The sequence below is a fragment of the Vidua macroura genome, chromosome 21, assembly GCF_024509145.1.
Source record: "Vidua macroura isolate BioBank_ID:100142 chromosome 21, ASM2450914v1, whole genome shotgun sequence".
Taxonomy (NCBI): Eukaryota; Metazoa; Chordata; class Aves; order Passeriformes; family Viduidae; genus Vidua; species Vidua macroura.
Window position 1 is genome coordinate 5,913,422 of NC_071591.1, and position 18,886 is coordinate 5,932,307.

General features: G+C 42.6%; 1 protein-coding gene across 18 annotated transcripts in view; it reads left to right on the forward strand.

The window, feature by feature from the left end:
• DNM1 (dynamin 1) overlaps positions 1-18,886 on the forward strand; it is a 65,540-nt gene that overhangs the window by 8,143 nt on the left and 38,511 nt on the right. For all 18 annotated transcript variants that reach the window (XR_008440286.1, XR_008440287.1, XR_008440289.1 and 15 more), the window contains exons 2-6: positions 15,480-15,553; positions 16,093-16,242; positions 16,617-16,820; positions 17,337-17,435; positions 18,103-18,263. Coding sequence is in view for 14 of the 18 variants with exons in the window: in XM_053996617.1 (XP_053852592.1) it covers positions 15,480-15,553; positions 16,093-16,242; positions 16,617-16,820; positions 17,337-17,435; positions 18,103-18,263 (688 nt within the window). In the remaining 4 variants the exon portion in view is untranslated. The remainder of the gene's footprint in view (positions 1-15,479; positions 15,554-16,092; positions 16,243-16,616; positions 16,821-17,336; positions 17,436-18,102; positions 18,264-18,886) is intronic.

Below are 18,886 nucleotides of genomic sequence, written 5' to 3' on the forward strand. Positions count from 1 at the left end.
CAGCTTTGTTTTCAAAGTCCATTAGTGAATATTTTAATAACAGTTGAATATAAAGTGGCTCCACAGTTTTCTTAAGCTGTCTTATGTAGATGGGCAGACAGGACAATTAAGTTGCTGGCATTTGCTTCCTTTATGACCTTCAGGTTTGTCACAGCTCTGAGCCTGGTGCTGACTGTAGTAGATAACTGCTTTGCTTTCCTTCAAGACTCAGTACAGGAATAATGAGCTCTGAGTCTGAAATCTAACAGTGTCTCTGTTTTCTCCAGAGCATCTGACATGGAAAGTTTTGGCAGACCCAGCCATGACCAAATGGAAGTGAGATGGTCCCTGGTTAGTAGCTTCTTGCAATTCAGCATAACATGCTTTTGGGAGCTTCTTGGAAGCAGACGTTATGCAAGCTCCTCAAGCTGTGTCTTGCTGACTGGAAGCAAACTTGCCAGCTTCTGCCATTTTTCTGCAAGTCTTGTGACTTGTGTGGCTTTTCTTAGAGCCCTGGCCACAGCAATTGAGCGAACAGAAGAGCAGTGTAGCTTTTGTATTGAAAACAGCAATTTCTAACATGGAGGTTTGAGGCTATTTTTTTTTCCCTAAAAGATGCTGTTTCCCTAAATGCTTCTGGAGACAAGTATAAAGAATCCCAAAGCTTCTAAGACCTGCATTGTCATCTCTTCCCTTCCTAAAAATCAGGGCTTAGTCTCAAAACTATAAGCTCTGCTAAAATACTTGTGTTGCAGTTGCAATGAACAATAAATGAGGTTTGGAATAAACCCAGTACCTCACTTGTGACGGAAATGGGAATTGAACTGGAGTCTCTGGGGCCAAAAATACTATTTTAATAATGTATTGCCTCAACAGTCTCCTTTAACTCTCCCTTTCCTGTTTCTTATGGCTTTAGGCTGCATTGTTGCAGCTGTGTGGAAGGGTGAAGAGTTAATACAACCATAACAGACATGGGAAGTGCTGGGCTCCTGTCTGACTACTCAGACTGTCATTTTGGGGCTGGGAAACACTCTTGCTGCAAGAGTGGCCAGTGTAGTATATGTGATGCCTACGAGAGGACACAGCCAGTGTTAAACTGATACTGCTGCGGATTTTGGCTGCAAAGCCAGGCAATGTTGCTGTAATGCTGGATAAAAGCTGATCATAAATTGCAGCTGTATTTCAGAGTAGTTTTTCAGCTGCATTCGGACCCTTTCTCATATCAATAGGCAGAAGTCTACAGAGATGCTGAGCAGTCGGTTCTCAACATCTGCAAATGTTTTCACAGCACAGCTAACTTACCCTGGAGAGCACTAGGAGAAACTACAGTGTTTCCCTTTATTTTAAAATTGAGAATGGAGATCCAGTGATGAGGGAGGCGGTGCTGAATTTTTTAGAACAAGGAAAGAGGTACCTAAAGGCAAAAATCTTGAAGTCTTTGTTCAGTTTCTCCTCTTTGTCTTCCTGCCACTGTTACATGTGTAAAGACAGAGTAAGTTACATAGGATCTGGCTCAGGGCTCTGACTAATTAACAGTTTCAGCCCTGAGAGCTCTTCCTCATCCACATAGTTACAAACCTCTTAAAATGAGGCTTATAATGACTGTCCATTTGCCACCTGCCTTCCAGCACAGGAACAATTCCCTGTCAGCAGGGGAATATGTCTGGTGACCTGTTAGTTCAGAATTAAACCAATAAACAACAAAGCTGTAACCCTCACAGGTTTTATGCTGATATTTAGCCTCGCTGACTTGTTTATGATTTACTCTGAGCTTACGCTGCTCTGAGTCATGATGGAACCCCTTGATTCTAATACATGTTAGGTTTTCTCTCTTTCTGGCTGTTGTGATCTCTTGTGTAATCTCTGGCTATTTCTTAAGCTGATTGTGCTTTTACTTTTAATAGAAGCTCCTCTATGAATAGCTGGGAATTGCCTGAGCATGGTGGTGGCCTTGAGAGGAGACGTGTCGCAGTGGGGTTAAAGCTACGGGTAAGGAGGAGATTGGTACATTCCGAAATGCAGAATACCCTCAGGGATTGGTGCATGACATGTGTCACACTGCAGAGCTGATGCTGCAGCTCCAGCACTGAAACTCAGGTCACCTCTTCTACATCATGCAGCTCTCAGCAGAGATCCCAGCAATAAACTTCTTCCCTCTGGGCTGTGCTACTTTGATTTGTTCCTGTTCCTAAGAATTACTCTGCTTATGCCTATTCGTGCAAGATGTGTTTGTTATCTCTGGCCTGCAAACTACCAGGCACACCAAACTAATTTTGGAGAAAGAGATCAATTTCCTGCATGAATTTGTATAGACTATTGAATGAATGATATTTAAGGAATGCTTACTGCAAAAGAATAAGTGAGTTATTGCATTGGCACTTGATATTTTGCCAGCTTCTGCTTGGACAAAATGGAACTCCCATTGAACACCTGGAAGGGCAAAAGCTGATGTCTTAGAAATCACTGTATTGGTGGAGTGGAGATACAGGGAGAGAAATTTAGTTAAACCTTTTACTTGTGGAAAATAAGGAAAGGCATGGAAGGCTGTAAGACTGTGGTCTGTCCAAGTCACTGTGCCGCAGTTTTGCTATCAGAATGCCCACTGATAAGGCAGAACCTGTTTTGATCTTCCTTTTTTGTTGTTGTTGTTGAATTTAAGCCCAACCTTTTTGTCACCTCCCATGGTCACTGCCCAAATCTGATTAGAGCAAAATGTGCATTTTGTGCACATGAGAAGTGCTGTTCCACTGGACATTAGAACCAGACAGGAGGTCTGAGGCTTGTCTCTTCTGGGACTATTGATCCAATTTTTGTTCTGGTATAGTGGGAAATGGAGATATCTTGTGTGGTTTTTTAAGTAGAGTTTAATGCTTCTGACTTTGCACTAGAGGTGTTTGCAGTCAGTCTGCTGGGTCTTCTTCAAGGACTTTAAGAGGCAGTGCCTCTGCACCATGTTCCTAGCCCAGGTTGATCCTAATTATATCTGGAGCTGCAGAGGTGCAGTGCATAGCAAGGAGCCTGGCACTGTTCCTGCATACTTCTCCAGGCAGAGTAGAGATAGATGTAAATTGGCATCTTAAATTCCCTCTGCAGGACAGCTGTGCACTGTGGGCAGTATGGTTAGGATGCCTGAGTGCAGCATAACTCTGTTACCCCATGGAATTCTGTCCTTCCTGCCTGGCCTGTTGGAAAGGAAGCAGGCTCCCTCCCCATCCACAACACTCTCTGCCTCTTACCACTGACCCAAGATAAGCTATTGGGGTACATGCATTCAGCTTTATAAACCCACCACCAGTGTGTGGCAGCTAACAGCACATCATGGCTTGTTGAGGTACCATCCTTCCTCATGCAGCTTCCGTTTGGTTTGTATCTGTGGGCTCATCAAAGTGGCTTTGCCTTTCCCAATGAACTCTTTCAGTTGTCTGTACCCTTTAAGGAATTCAGGCTCTGGGCAGCCTGTCTCCTTTTCTAGCACACAGTGATGTCTGGGAGTGGAGGAAGTGTCATGCTGCAGTGATGAAATGTGCCTCCAGCTACATTTGTTCTTCTCTTGGGTCTTGCAGCAAATACCAGGACTCCAGAGGTGGAGTTTTGACAAGAAATCTAAGATTATGCTTAGCACAATATTTGATATCTTTGAATCTGCCATTGTACCTGGTTTCCTTCTCTGAAGGAGAGAAGAACAAAAGGGGGATAACCCCCTTTTTTATCCAGAGCCTCCATATGATGAGTAGTGTGACTATTAGTTACTGCTGCACGGTATAATGGTGTCTCTGAACACAGGAGAGCCTCTACTGCTGGGCAGCCTTTAGACTGCCTCTGCTGCTGGGCAGCCTGGACTCCAGAGATTAAGACACTGGTGGTGGGAAATAGCCAGGTCAGCCTGCTGCTCGTCAGTCTTAGCATCCATTAATCCTGGGGTGTTATTGTGGCTCTGCTTTCCCATCAGCCATTCCTGTCCCAGAGTTTTAGTGTACAGCTTGTCCTTTTGTTTTCTCACAGCTCAAGTTGCAGGTGCTGAACAGGTCACGTTTTTCAAGGCTGCAGCCTTCTGTTACAGCAGAGCCAGGGGTTGTTGGTAGGTTTGTTTGTGCCAAAGCAGAGCAATGTTGCTGCAGTGTTATGACAGATCAGTGCAGCTTGAAAAAGAGGCAAAGATGCTGGGCCATGGGTTTACCTTTCTGGCCTTAAAAAACCCTGTTTTTTCACTACTGTCATGGGGACTGAACTAACTTGATGCTCTGGGGTGTTGCTGTTGCCTGGTATTGTCTTCTTGGGGACTGTCTGGAAATTACACGGAGATTCTGCAATTGCAGGGAGATTTTTGCCAGGGTATATATGCTTTTGAAGTAGCAAAAGGAAAACTTGCTTTTGTGCTGTGATGGTGAAAATTAAGCAAGACAGACATAAAGTTCTGGTTTACAGTTTCTGGGGTGGGGTATGCATCATGCAGTGCAATATTTCTGGTGTTACTTTTTTTTTTTCCTCGCATGAGTAAAACCAACCTTGTTTCCTTTCTCCTGGGATTGTAATTCTTGAAATCAAAACTGCATTTTCCACAAATGTGTAATCCTTACTGCCACATCCATTCAGGATACACTAGGCTGCTTATTCTCTTGAGTTCCTGATATTGTCATGCAGAAAAAGTGCCGTATTACTTCTTACCGTGAATATCCCAAGGCAGCAAACAAAATCCAGGACTTCATTTTCTATTACTCAGAAAACCCTAGGGGAAGCTGCACAGCAGCAGTGCTGCAGTTTTGTGCTCTCTCCAGCCTCTGCTTCCCCAGCTCTGCAGCCTGGAGTCAATGCGGCATTTGCTATAACGGGCAGTGACTTTTTGAGATCAGGCAGTGCACTGTAGGCTGTACCACTCTCTAAATAATTCTCCACAGTAAAATGCAGAGTTCCAAATAAGAAAATGCCTTTACAGTTTTTACCTGCAGAAACACAGAGGAAATTGGCTCACAAGTGCATGTGAGGTGCTGGAGTATTCTGTTTTGATTTCCCATCTGTGTTCTACGTCCTCACGTATTCTGGACTAACCCATCTGCAGGAAGATAGCAGGGAGGGAGCTGGCAGATAACTCAACCCTCAAAATGGAGGAGGGAAAGAATATTCCTAATTAATTCTCTCACAACAGAGATGAACTGAAGCAAATGACATTTTGGGGTGAGATGGTTGGGTTTGCATGCTGGGGGTGCCTCTTGTTTCTCCTCCAAACTCTTGACCTATAACTGTAGACACTTGCTTAAAACCTCAGCAGCTTGGGGCTGATGCCCACCAGTGAGGGATGCAGGAGCTGTGTGGACATCAAACTGATTTGTTTCTATGGAAACAGTAGATTTCACCATGTTTTAGGGAAGTAGGAGGGGAATTATCCCCCTGGGCCTGGTTCTGGCTCTCAGATTGGATTGGTTGCTGCACAGCAATTGTAGAGCAGCAGCCCATGAAGGGATTATCTATCAGCCAGTGATCACAATTAGGGAGGGAAGCACGTGGCTCCAATCTGCTCCCATTGTGGGATTCCCAGGGTCACAGCCCTCCATGGCACTTAAAAACAAGGAGTTTAACCTGGGTTACTCATAGCCCTAAAGGAGGGCTGCATTACAGTGCAGGCAGCTGCACCCAGACTCCTCAGTTGGGATGGTTGAGGGAATTAGCTGTGCTTGTACCTCACAAGAACTGAAAACTATTTGTGGTGTCTACAAGGTCTGGGGGAAGCTGAGGTCTTTCAGAAAGGCTTCAAGTGATGCTTGCTGATGAAATTATACCAAGTCGAATTTGTTGTACTGCTCTCAGAAAGTCCCAACACTTGAAGTGCTGTGACTAGGGGTGATGATTTTGAGACCTTTTTTTTTTTTTTTTAATGAAAGGTAACCTCATGAAACCACAGAAGGTATCAAAGCATGAATATAAACCTCAAACAGGTTCAAATAAGAAGAGTTTTTACTAAACCCTGTATATTCTTAGTGATCTGTAGAGCTGGGTCTCTTCAAACTGGCCTGGTGCCCTTGTGCAAGATCCCAGTGCTGGTCCTTCTGAAGGAGTTACACCTCTGTATTTCAGACTCTCAGGTCCTAAAGGCACTTACCTATCCAGGCTCTAGCACTGACTGAGAGGGAGAGCTTGTATTTCTAGATAGAAAGAAGGCAGACCATGGAAAACTGACAGAAAGGGTAATGTCTGTGTATGTTGAACCTTTTCCCAAGGTACTCCCTTGTTTCCTACAAATGTAGGACAGGAGCTGTGTAACTGTCTCTAATGGGAGAAATTCTCTTTGCTCAGCTTCTGTCTCCCCTCACTGTATATAGGGACTTCCTATATTCCATGTTATGTAAACTGAGGTAGGGATGAAGGGCAGCTTCTAGCAGAAATTTTTGCTTTATGTTTTATAATATAGCCAGTAAGTCAATTGGATGGGATAATCCTGGTTATGGATTTGCAGGGGTGCATCTGAAGAATGCAGCAATATCTCTGCTTTACTTTCAGGTCATCTAAAAATATATATAGAGACCTTGAAAGTCAGGCCAGATCCTGCTGTAAGGTTTACCAAGCATAAAGCTGGGGTGTGCTGGCTTCTTTGGAATTACTGTAGACATACAGCAGCAGAAATGCCTGGGGCAGACTCTTGGCTATGCCAGTTTAGTCTGCATGCTGGCAGGCCCTCAGGTCATGGACTAGAAGTGTAAGAATGCCTGTGACTTCCTTGGAAGTCTCTTGCCCTGTGGAAGCAGGGCAGCCATGAGGGCTCTGTAGTTGTGCATTTGATTAACTGGTGCACAGCAGCTCCAGCACAGCCATGACTTGGCATGATGCACACAGCTGTCTTCCAGATTTTGATGTATCCTGAAGCTAGTGGAGTGTGAAACAGAAAAATCAGCCCAGAGGATTCAAATGAAAATAAACAATAGCAAAACTTATCTTACCATACTGCTTCCAACAACCTGCATAGTGGCATGTACAGGAGAGGGGCTGAGATGCAGAGAAAGGAGATGTGGATGTGGAAAGAGTGGATTAAAGAGGCACCAACTGCTATGGATGGCTCCTGGGGACCAGTCTGTGCAGTGAGAGATAAGCCAGAAAAGGTGCTTGGGGAGGGGTGGGGAAGAGAGCTGTTTCCAAGTGATCATTCATGTAAAAATTGCTGTGTGCTTTCCTTCTGGCTTTAGCAGTGTTAAGGAAGGTGCTGCAGTCAGAAGACTGAACACAGCCACTGCAGTTGAAGTATCAGTTATGTGAGAGAACATTGCCCCAGGGTGTTCCTCTCTCATTGTCTGAGCCCCCTCAGCCCACACTTGGCTCAACAAACACGCTCTGAGTGGGAAAAACAAGTTTTTGATTAACACTTCTGATGTTCAAGGCATGTAGGTCCTCCCAGAGAGGCATGAGAGCACATGAATATGACAATGCCTTCCAGTAATAAAAATCTTTTTCCTGTCCTGTAAGAAAGATCTGGTCACTACCAAAAATTACCCAGACAACAGTACTGGACACTGTTCATCTCTGTACATGTAAATCAGTGGCCAGTAATTGTGTTGTGTCCCAGGGTGAGGAGACAAGCTGATGATAAAATGGAGGCTTGAAATTCAACTTCTGTCCCTCCGTGGTCCATCATTTACCCCAAATGTCAGTGAAACAAACCTCACCATTATGCCTGTCCACGAGGAACTGGATTTAATTTGCCAAGCTCACTGTGTAGGCTTTCAAACAGCCAGGCATGCAGCATTCTATGGAGGTGGATTCTCTTGGAGGAGGCAGTCTCCTGAAAGGTTTCTTGTCTTTTCAGCAGAGCCTGTGGTGTGGGGTCATTGTGGTTTTTGAAATGTTGTGTTTTGCAATACATGTAGGTTTCTGATGTGGCTTTATTGAGGTTATATGTTAACTCTATAAATACACTGTATTTTTCTTATTTTGAATGAAGTGAGAGCACAGTCTGGGAAAAAAAGATACAGGAGAGCTCCAGAACATGTCATATCCTGGTCATTGGTAAAAGAGGTGCAGGAAGCACAGCAAAAGTGATTCTTGTGGTGAGAATCTTGTCAGTTCTGGAGCAGGATGTGGTGTGAACGTGTAATACTACTATTGCTACACTTACTTATTACAATGAATTAGCATAGCTGCTGTCCTTTCATGTTTGGAGACCTCAGTGCCTCAGTGTCTGCAGAACCTCTTGCTGGCCCTGTGCTGGTATTAGGTGCAGTTCTGCACAAGGGAATAGAACAACTCAAGGCAGATTGGGAGAAGGTGCCAACTTCAGAAGTTACTTTCTACTTCATTCTCTACCCTCTCTGACTCCTGCTTGCAAATTATCCAGTATTATGTTACAAATGTGTTCAGCTTTCACTGGCACTTGTGTTTTGCCCTGCTTGGGCAGCACCTGTGAATGTTCTAGGATGGTCTCTGGGAGCTCACCTTAAGCACAGCAAACTTCCACACTTGAGAGGCTGTTTGGTCCTGACTTGGGGAGCTGTACTTGGGAGAAGTGGCCAGGTGTTGGAGAGGCTGTTTGAGGGTCAGAACTATTTAACAAAGCAATTGTAAGTGTTCCAAGCCAGCACAATAGTGTTAACCTCCTTCTGCACTATTGTTAATAGGAACTCAAGGTACAAGGCAGTGGGAAGCCTTCTCTTTAATTTTTTTGTTTCTCCTAACATGTATATTATGATGACACTCATGAACTATTGCCTGTCTTTATTTTTCACAATTGTTTTCTTGAATAATGAATCATTGTGCACAATAATGTTGCCAGTATACTGGAAAATGGTGTACTTACAATAGATCTTTATTTCTATATGTATCCATTGTGTGACCAGTACCAATAGCATCCTAAGAAGTTACATTATGCTAAGTGCTTATGGAATTGCTCTTGTTCACTGTGGGTCAGGACTAGGCATACTTGTGTTGTGGTGATTAAGACAGAGGATATGCATTATTTATCAGCCAAAGTTATCTATAGGTGCTAACCTTAATGGAAAAAAAACATGGCTTAACTAGGAACAAGACTTAGCATATGATTGTTAGTCTGTGTGACTGGTGTCCAAGTTGATATAAAGCAGTATGAAAGCAATATGAAAGCTTGGGGCAGAGGAAAACAGAAGAGTAGCAGGTTGATGGATCTTTTTGTTCATAATGCCCCTGTTTTTAATGCTTGCTGTTCCTCTTGGCCTGTCTGGCTTTTTTTTCAGTTGAGAAGTGCTTTGGCTCAGGTAAGAGAAGAGCTCACAGAGCCAACCAAGTTAGCAGGAAACTCTGAATCTGCAATGCAGCCCTCTTGGCAACCTGCTGGGTGGCAGAGGAAAGAAGAAACTTGTCCTTGTTCTTGTCCCACACCTGAGTTATGGAATTGCTTACAAATGTACTTGCATGTTGCTTGAAGGATCAGACCAGGAAGGTGCTCCAAGGGCAGTTCTGCATCCTTCTTCCTTGTAATAGAACTACATGATGTCTATTATGAAGGAGCACCAGGAGTTAGTGACCAAAAAATACAAAGCTCCTACTGTTTCTGAGGTGTTTGTTTTAGGAGTCGATATGATTAATAGTAAATATTTTTAGTGTGTGGTTAAAGTGCCCCATAGTTGTCAGCCTGTGTGTTAAGGATTCACTTTGATGTGATGAAGTAAGAACATGTTTGAAAATACAAGTGCTGTGAGATGAAGTGCTGTTCAGAGAAATGTATAAGCTGTCCTCAGAATGCAGCTTGTGTGAAGATGTGACTGTTGCTGATGGGCACAGTGATCAGAAAAATCGTATGTCAAAGGTACCAGGCAATACCCCTGGATTGGCTTGAGATTCTTGTAAAGCACTGTGCCATCATGAGCTAAGGAGGAACTCTTGATTCTTGATCTGGATGTGTGAGAATGATGAATGAGCAATTATAAGCCTTGACAGATGAAAATGGTTTGAAGCTTAAGCAGGAGCAGGTCTGAACTCTGTAACCAGACAGTAAAATCCATAGGGACAGAACTGCATTTCTTGTGGTATATTGGCATATTGCTTTGTGCAGTGCATTTCTGATTGAATTGCTGTCCCCAGGCACCATCAGAACACAAGAAATTACAAATACTCAAATTAAAATACAAACAGCCGTGTGAAATTATGGAGGCTGTGTGAATTTTAATTTTCTGAAACTAATATAATCCAAACTGAGGATTAATGGCATCCCTTAATACCCTGTTTTTCTATAGATGTTTAATAAGAAATCAAATTGAAATTAAATGATCAGATGCTGGTGTTCCCTTCTGTTCTTTGCAACTACTTTTATGTCTCCATAAGCTGCTGTTTTGGCTCTTCAATTGAGGCTTTACCTTCTCTAGTGCATTCTAATTCAAAAATCTCAAAGGTCTGGGAAACAATTGACTGCAACGATGCTGTTGGTTTGTCTAGACTAGGCCTAGATTTGTATTTCAGAGCCCTCTACAAACAGCTTTCTGAGCCATCCAGCCTCTCTGGAGACAGGGAAAGCAAAGTCTGTGTTCTGTGTGGAACAAGAGATGGTACCATGGGCTCTGTTCTGGTTTTGACTGCTGAAGAGTTCTGTTGCAACTTCAGTGAAGACAATAATCATGCACGAAGCAGCTTTGACTCAGAGTCCTTTCAGAAATACAGATTACCAGTGGATGGAGAAGATGCAAAACTTGAATTTGGTGGAAAGAGGGAATAAATGATGCTCATATTTGCAGTGGAAGAGAATCTATGGAGAAGCAGTTGCAGCCTGAGCTGATGTGTGGGGATGCTATTCTTGCTCTTCCCTGTTAGGAAATTGTGGTTATCACTTCTGATATCATGGCTACAGGGTCAAAAAGAGATTTGCAAACACCAGATTGCTGGAATGAAACAGCACTGTAAATGTTACAGGAACCTCTAAGCCTTAGAGCACAAACCTAAAGCAGTGAGCTGACACTTCTGGCAAAGCACGAAGGGACCGACTGGCTCATGCAATCACTTGTCTTGTACTTATCAGGATTTGAGAGCATTTATTCCAGCAAAGCTGGTGGAGCAGGCACAACATGCCCCTAACAGTCACTGAGATGCTCAAAGACTTGCTTCTCCTCCAGAGAACTCAGTATCTCATTTAACAGGAAAACAACAGATCCAAGTGTTTGACCAAAGGGGTAAACAAGTGTTCTTTGATCTGAGCAAACTGTGTGTGCGTGGACACAAATGTGCCCCTACTGCAGCAAACTAGCTCATCTAAGTATCTTTTAATGGACAGTCACATTTTCTTCAGTGTAGCGACAGCAAATAAACAAAAGAAACATGTCAAAAAGTTTCAGTGTGTGCCTCTTCAGGTAATCCCAAGCTTTCCATATGGGTATGGGTCCTACTTTTTTTGATTGCATCTGTCTTTGCTTCCCTTTCCATACAATATTTGTTGACTTATACAAGCAGTTTGTCAATCTCCTTTGTTTTTTGAATAGTTTGGGAAAAGTGTCTTTGGTTGATGATACTTTCAACTTCTAATCCTTTGTATTGTGCAAGCCATTAAATGAATTCTGAAACTTGTTTATAGAGCAAAGGTGGTTTTTTTGGTCACTAATAGCTGCTAATAACCTTTCTGTTCTGTAGGATTCTAAGTTACCTAATGCATGAAGGCTTTTCCTAGATAGTGTCTGGCTTTAGTTAAAAGCTTCAACAAACAAACCAACAAAACAATTAAGGAAAGCCCAATTCCCAGTGCCCTGATTATAAATGTATTGTTGCACGACATCAAGATTACTTTAATGTATTTTCAAGGTGTTTGGCTTTTGTCTCAGTGTTGCTCTACAGTAACTGCTAGATTGGTTCCCCTCCCTTCAGCATTTTTTTTACTGCATTACGAATGCAGCTTTCAGCCCAAATCTGCACTCTCATGCAGCTCTGCATATGAAAATAGTAATAAAACTGCAAGGGATGCTGTGATTGTGCTTGCCCTGAGGTAGCTAGTCAAGAACATGTGTAAGCACTTCAGAACTGAGCAATGCAAAATACAACAATAAATGCCTTTTCAGGTCATTTCCCTGCCTGAACTCTATCAGCCCAAGACCTGTCAAGATGTGCATCCTTGGTTCTTTTTGTCACCTTGGTTTAGAAGAGGAGATCTATCTCTGGTCCAACCAAGAATTTATCTACCTCAATATTCTCTCTCTGCCTGTTGTTAATAAAAAAAATGAGTGTTAAATACATAGAAATAAGTCTTCCAATAAGTGATGTTTTGGGAAATATAATTATCTGAGCCTAGTTTTCCAACCTTGATAAAATGCTTGGAATTGCATTGCTGGAACTGATACCTCAATATCTTGATTCAGAATTTTGAGTCAATAGCTAAGAAAGCTACAAGCAAATTAAGTATTTATATTCCCTGAATACAGCTCTGTCTGTTTTAGCTGCTACTTTGTGTATTTTCTAGATGAAGCCTAGCCTGGAGGAGTGGCAGAGTGTTGTATTCCTGCTGAAAAACGCAGGAAATCGAATGTTGTCGTGCACTTCTGTGTGTTACAAACAAAGAAACAGAAAAAGGACTTCCCAATTAAGATAATGAGTGAAAGAGGAAAACGGGGTTGGTGCTCTCAACCTGAGTAACATAATTCAGGCACAGTCATGTATATGTGATGTATGTAATGAGGCTCTGCTGTCATGCTACAGGCTGCCTTCTCTCAGCACTCAAAGCCTTTATAACATTTTGCCTCAAAAGACTTATTCCATCTATCTTTTTCCTCCCTCAGCCATGTTCTTTTACATCTTCCCTGCTGGAAGTGAATAAGCCAGGTGAAGCCCTCTGCTCTTGCCTGCCTAGGTCACCTGGAAACGTGGTGGTTTTTACCTGGTGTGTTGTCTTCCTGATTCCAACTTGGTGTCCTCACTTTGGGCTGCTCTTTTGCAGCAATAGCTGTGTGTGTGTAGCTCTTCCTTCAGGCTCTGAAGTGAACTCAGACTGTACTGGGCATGCTGTCTGTGCCACACGTGCTCTGTGGTTGTAGTTTATTTGCAGCAGCAGTTTGTGCACCCTGCAAGAGGGCAGGCAGGGCTCTCCACTCCTCCTGCTCCTCAGCACTCAGCCAGCTCACCCCAAAATTTGCTAAGCCCTACCTTTTCGTTTCTATGATTTGAAAAGCTTAGCTGGAGCTGGAGGAGGAAGGGGTTTTTCCAACAGACTGTAGAGAGAAAGTCAGTGAAGAATAGGCAATAACACGGATACAATGGGATGATACTACATCAATTGTAGGTTTTTTGTAATAAAGCTTTTCAGCTGTGACTCCTGATGGGAATCAAGTGTAGAGAAGATACGAAAATTGAACTGCACTCCCAGTAGTTTGTGGATAAGAACACATTATTTTCTGATATTAGGGATCAGATTTGCATGTATTTTCACTCATAACTAGAGCAGCACTAAAAATTGTTGGTTTAGGTGACAAAATTTTGCTTATTGATTTGTTGTCTTGTCCTCTAGAGGACTTGGTGGTTTTTGCTTGGAATAGCCTGGCAATTACTTGAGTTAACAAATAAATTTGATCTTTTTAAAATAATGCTGGAACCCAGCGTCATAGGTTTTCTGTCTATTTTTGTCTTGATTTTTTTCTTTGTAGCTGTGATAAGGACAGCAGAGAAATCGGGATTTTAACCAAAGCAGGAAGATTTAGGAAAACATAGTGCACCATGAATAGGATCTTGCTTCCTATTGATTTCATGCTTATAAATGCAAGTGGTCCTTTTTCTACAGTAAAGCAAGATTTGATACTGCAAGATGGAAACCAATATCTAGAGGACTGTCTTGGTGTGCTGGAAAGGGAATCTCTAGTGATAGCATTCCTTTTTCTCAGGTATTAGTTCAAAATAATTCAGTGGAGCTCAAATGGATTTTGCTATTATGGATTTTGTTATTAAGCTAACAACTGATCCAAGGATAGGACTTTTCCACATATTGACCACAGACATCATTAGGAATGGAGCTGAGGCAGCAGAAAACTGTTAGAATGATGCAGTGTCTCAGAGATTCCAGGGTTAATCCCACTGGAATGGAAAAACTAGAGCTGTATTATTTGAAAATCAAATGAGAGGCAATCCCCAGTTAACTCTTTATACTTCTGGAAAGACTAAAATAATGAGAATGAGTTTCAGTCTAATTTTAACTGAAGTTCCATTACTCCTGACTTCGTAATTAACAGGTGATATTTTTATTTGAGGTGTTAGGGGATATACAGTGCCTCCTTACACTCATTTCACTTGAACCTAGTCTTCAGTTTTTGATATTACCAGGTTATTCTGACATTCCCACAGATGGGGAATTACTTTTATAGCTGAGAAAATAGAAATACAGAAAAGCAGAATAACTTGCATAGGGTTGCACAAGAAATGATTGGCCAAACCAGGAGCTGAGACAAAGCTGCTCAAGGCCTTGTCTGGTGTGTTGAAACAGAAACTCACTTCTCATCTCCATGGACTTTGTCAATCTTAAGTTCATGCAGGAGTAAGAGGAATACCTCAAAGGGACAGCCCTGGATTTCTCATTCAGCAGAGCCAATAGTTACTCCTGAATCAGCAAAATTATTCCTTGCCACAGTTATGAAAGGAAGGAGGATTGTCTGCCAGAGCCCTGCCAGTGTAGGCAGGGCTTCTTTTAACAGAGAATGCTATATTCATGCTGTAGGAAACATATTTTGAAGTGATGCTTCTCCCAGCAGGTGAGGAAGCAATTGATTATATTTTAGAACTGCTCAGTGGCTCTTGAAGAGCCACATGAACAGTCAAGTAGTAGAAAATCAGGCCACAAACTAGCAAGGTCATCAGCAGATGCAGTGAGCACGCCTAGCTTTGGATTGGAAAAAAAGGAAAAGAAAAGGAGAACTGGTGGGCTTTGGCTGCTAAATCAGCATTTGGAGAATGTTAATGTAAGGCTGCTTTCCCTTGAAATTACTTGAAGTACACAAAAATTCAAGATTCTTGTAAATACAGAAAGAAACTGCTGCTTTTTCCTTGGCAATACTGATATCTTGAGTAGTTATAGCCAGGAGAGACCCTGTGTGGAGAGAAGCCTTTGGCTGCTGGTTATTTTCTCAGTTGTATCACGTGGTGTTTGTGCGCTGGGACAATGTGGTGTCTTCTCAAGCCCCAAGTGCAGGGTGTGAGTGAATTTGTGTAATTGTTTTTGCCAAAAGGAGGCATGCTGGTTCTTTGGCTCCGTGTCAACTTCTCTTTTCCTTCTGAAAGATGAAAGTTTATTTTTTTCCAAAGAACAGACAGCTGTATTAAATAGGCTTGTTAGCTAACTTGGAACTTCAGCTTCAGAAGGAGTTGTACTGTCACAGACACGATTAGAGGGATTGTGCTGTGAGTGTAAACTATTCAGAACAAGCTCTTGCCCTTCTCAAGGAGAGGTGCTTTGTGTTTAATGCCTTAAACTTTTTTGTGCTCATAGCTGGGACTCCCCCTTAGAATCCATGTACACTTATAGAAGCAGAAAAGCTGTGAAAAGGGAAGGAAACAATCACTCACTCATCCAAAACTTCCTTGTTTCATTGTAGAGACTTTCTGCCACGTGGATCTGGCATCGTAACCAGGCGCCCACTGGTCCTTCAGCTGGTAAATGCCAGCACAGGTATGTGAGCTCCCTTCCCCTGTGTGTCCAGCTGGATTGCTGTCTTAGCCAGGAAGGTCTTATTTGATCACTGGAGAAAATAAATAAGGATTTTCCCAAGGAAAAATGACCTGCGGCCTTTTTGCCTGTTTAACATCTAAAGCATTATGTGTTCAGAAGCAAAATGCTTCTTAATTTTTTTGTTTGTTTGTTTTAATTTATTGTTCAAGGCTCCATGCACACACATCATAATTTTCCTTTGCAGCTGTGGCTCTCATGAGTGGGTAAGACCTAAAAGCCAGAAGACCCTGCTGAAAATCTAGTGAATTAAAGGGGTGAAGATGTAGGGCTCAATTGAATTATCTCAGATGTTGACCACATAAACATGACTGCAGTAATTACTGTTCCAGCCTGCAAACTCTGTTGGGAAAGGCCCTTGCCAGACCTCATCTCTTCAGTTGTGTTGTTGTGTAGTGCTTCAGGACGTGCTGCTTTCGTCACACTTCTGAGTGTTTCTCTGATTTTAGTGACTATTTCTGACTCTGCTTCTGTTTAAATAGAATATGGCGAGTTCCTACACTGCAAAGGAAAGAAATTCACCGATTTTGAGGAGGTCCGTTTGGAGATTGAGGCTGAAACAGATCGTGTTACTGGCTCCAACAAAGGGATTTCCCCTGTGCCCATCAATCTCCGAGTCTACTCTCCCCATGGTGAGTCCTAATGCAGAGGGACCAACTCTTCTAGAAGGCTCTGCACTCCATTGTGAATTGAAAACAAAATACTGTCATCCCTTCCCGTTCAGTGTAGCATAGGTGGAAGGACTTTGAGGGCACAGTTTTCTTGATTGATGTGAAAACAAGTGATTTAAAGGGAAAGGTGATGAGATCACTGACTATCACAGTAGAAACAACCTGCAACTAGTTCTTACTGACCCATAACAAGAAGGAAATAGAAAGCTTTGTGTGCTTTTGTGTGTGCATCTCTTATCCCTTATTGGAGTCACTTTAACTACAGGTGGTACTTAAAGACCAGAACACTCCCACCTTAACAATCTCTTGTGCTAACTCCTGTGTCCTGTGTCTAGTCCTGAACCTGACCTTGGTGGATCTGCCGGGTATGACAAAAGTCCCTGTAGGGGATCAGCCCCCTGACATCGAGTTCCAGATCCGAGACATGCTCATGCAGTTTGTCACCAAAGAGAACTGCCTCATCTTGGCAGTATCTCCAGCCAACTCTGATCTGGCCAATTCTGATGCCCTGAAGATTGCAAAGGAGGTGGATCCTCAAGGTAAATGTCTCCTAATTTATCCTGGCATTACTAGACAGTGGCTGGATTTTCATTCGGTTGTGATTAGCCCAGTAGCTGTGGCTCATGTCTGTTGTCTTGGGATGTATCTTTATCAACAAACATTCTTCTGAGAGGTATTAATGAGTGTTAACAGTTGCTGTAGTAGAAATCTTATTACTCCCCTTTTCTTCATTTGTCTAAGCCAGATTTCTGAAGAGTTGAAGGATCTCCTTTCTTTTAATCATTTGCATTTGCCCTAGAAAGAGCTAGGAAAATATGCACTAAAATCCTTTTCTGCTGTGGCATAGCTTGTGCATTCAGCAGGATACAACTGAGAACTGATCTTGATTTTTGTCTGTTTTGCTCTTGTGGCCTCTTGTACATGATGGGAGCTGTAATGTGTGACTTTAAGAGCCCTTGGGTAGCTAAGCTGGGCAATCTGTAAGCTCTGTGAACAGAGCAAAATAATACATGAGTCATTTGCTTATCAAGTATGTTTGTGGTTTTTTCCCATAGGCCAACGCACCATTGGGGTCATCACCAAGCTGGATCTTATGGATGAAGGAACTGATGCACGAGATGTATTAGAAAACAAATTGCTTCCCCTCCGTAGGGGTATGTTTCCTTGTGCTTTGTCCATGATCTCCTTCCTCTATTTTTACTGCGTGAGGTGTCCTGGCCTCATCCCCTTCCTATAACATCTCCTACAACTTGTGGTTAAACCATTTCTGTTCCAACCTAGAAGCGAGAAAAGTTGGTGAACAGGGCTCAGTCATACTGTTAACAGGAACTTTTTAGGTATTTATACCTTGATATGTAGTCCTAGCAGAAACACAGCCTTATGCTCTTTTTTTTACTTTCTCTTTCCTCCTTTCATTAAGGCAAGCTGTGAAAGATGTCTAAAACACTCCCCTCGCTGTCATAGTAAAGAGATGAAGTAATTCTGGGCTGTGGTACTTGCTGTGGCCATGGCAAAAGTACCTGTGCTAAGGACTCATAAAAGGAGTCTGAAATAAATGAGACTGGAGTGTGCTTTGTGTTAGGGGAACAGTAACAAATAAGCTAATTCTCTGTTCCATACTCACTTTTGTCCTGCATACCAAAATATCAGAACCTGGGCCATTCAAGGAGAGGCTAATTTTAAACTCTTCCAGTTTCCCCTAATAATGTGCTACCACTAGAATCCCCCTTTTGTAATGCTGCTGGCTGAGTAACTGCCTTCTCAAGTCTGAGTTTTATTTGCATCCTTGCCACCATCTGATCTCTAACCCCACTCTCACAGGTTACATTGGTGTGGTCAACAGAAGTCAGAAGGACATAGATGGTAAGAAGGACATTCAGGCAGCTCTGGCTGCAGAGAGAAAGTTTTTTCTCTCCCACCCAGCCTACAGACACATGGCTGATCGCATGGGAACCCCCTTCCTGCAGAAAGTTCTGAACCAGGTACTGTCCACAGTCAGGAACTGCTGCCCGTGGTGTCACTGGCTGTGGAACACACTGAGGCCAATAATGGAGCTTGCACACCAAAGGCAGAGCATTGATTTATCCTTTCAGTAGTTGGTTTGTGGTATAATACACTATCAAGATGCAAGATCTTTCTGGCTAAATTAAAAGACACCTTCTAAATTCTAGTGATCTCTGTACCTAACAGTATTTATGTGATACTGATAGTTATTTCCCATCTATTGAGGCTATCTATTTTTCATACAGCAGCAATTTACTGTTGCTTCCTTCTCTGCTCCCTTGAAATATTCTCTGAAGTGAAGAGAGTCTCTCTCCTATTTCTCCTTATTCAAATAGTCATCTTCAAAGTGGAGTTTCCCACAAAGCTGTGCTTTGTGGAAACCCTCTTATTAGAGCCTCATGAATGGTTTTGGCTCCTTCCACCTTGCCTCTTCACCCTTTTTTGTTTGAAAAAAGGCTTTACAACCACATTAGGTGTCAATGGTGTGCTCATCTGAAGGCAGGGTAGCCTTTACCCTCATGTATAAAGCAAATGCTAATACTTTTATGTGAAGTTTATTCTTGGATTTGAGTCAGTTTGGTTTGTGTGGATGGGAGTTTTG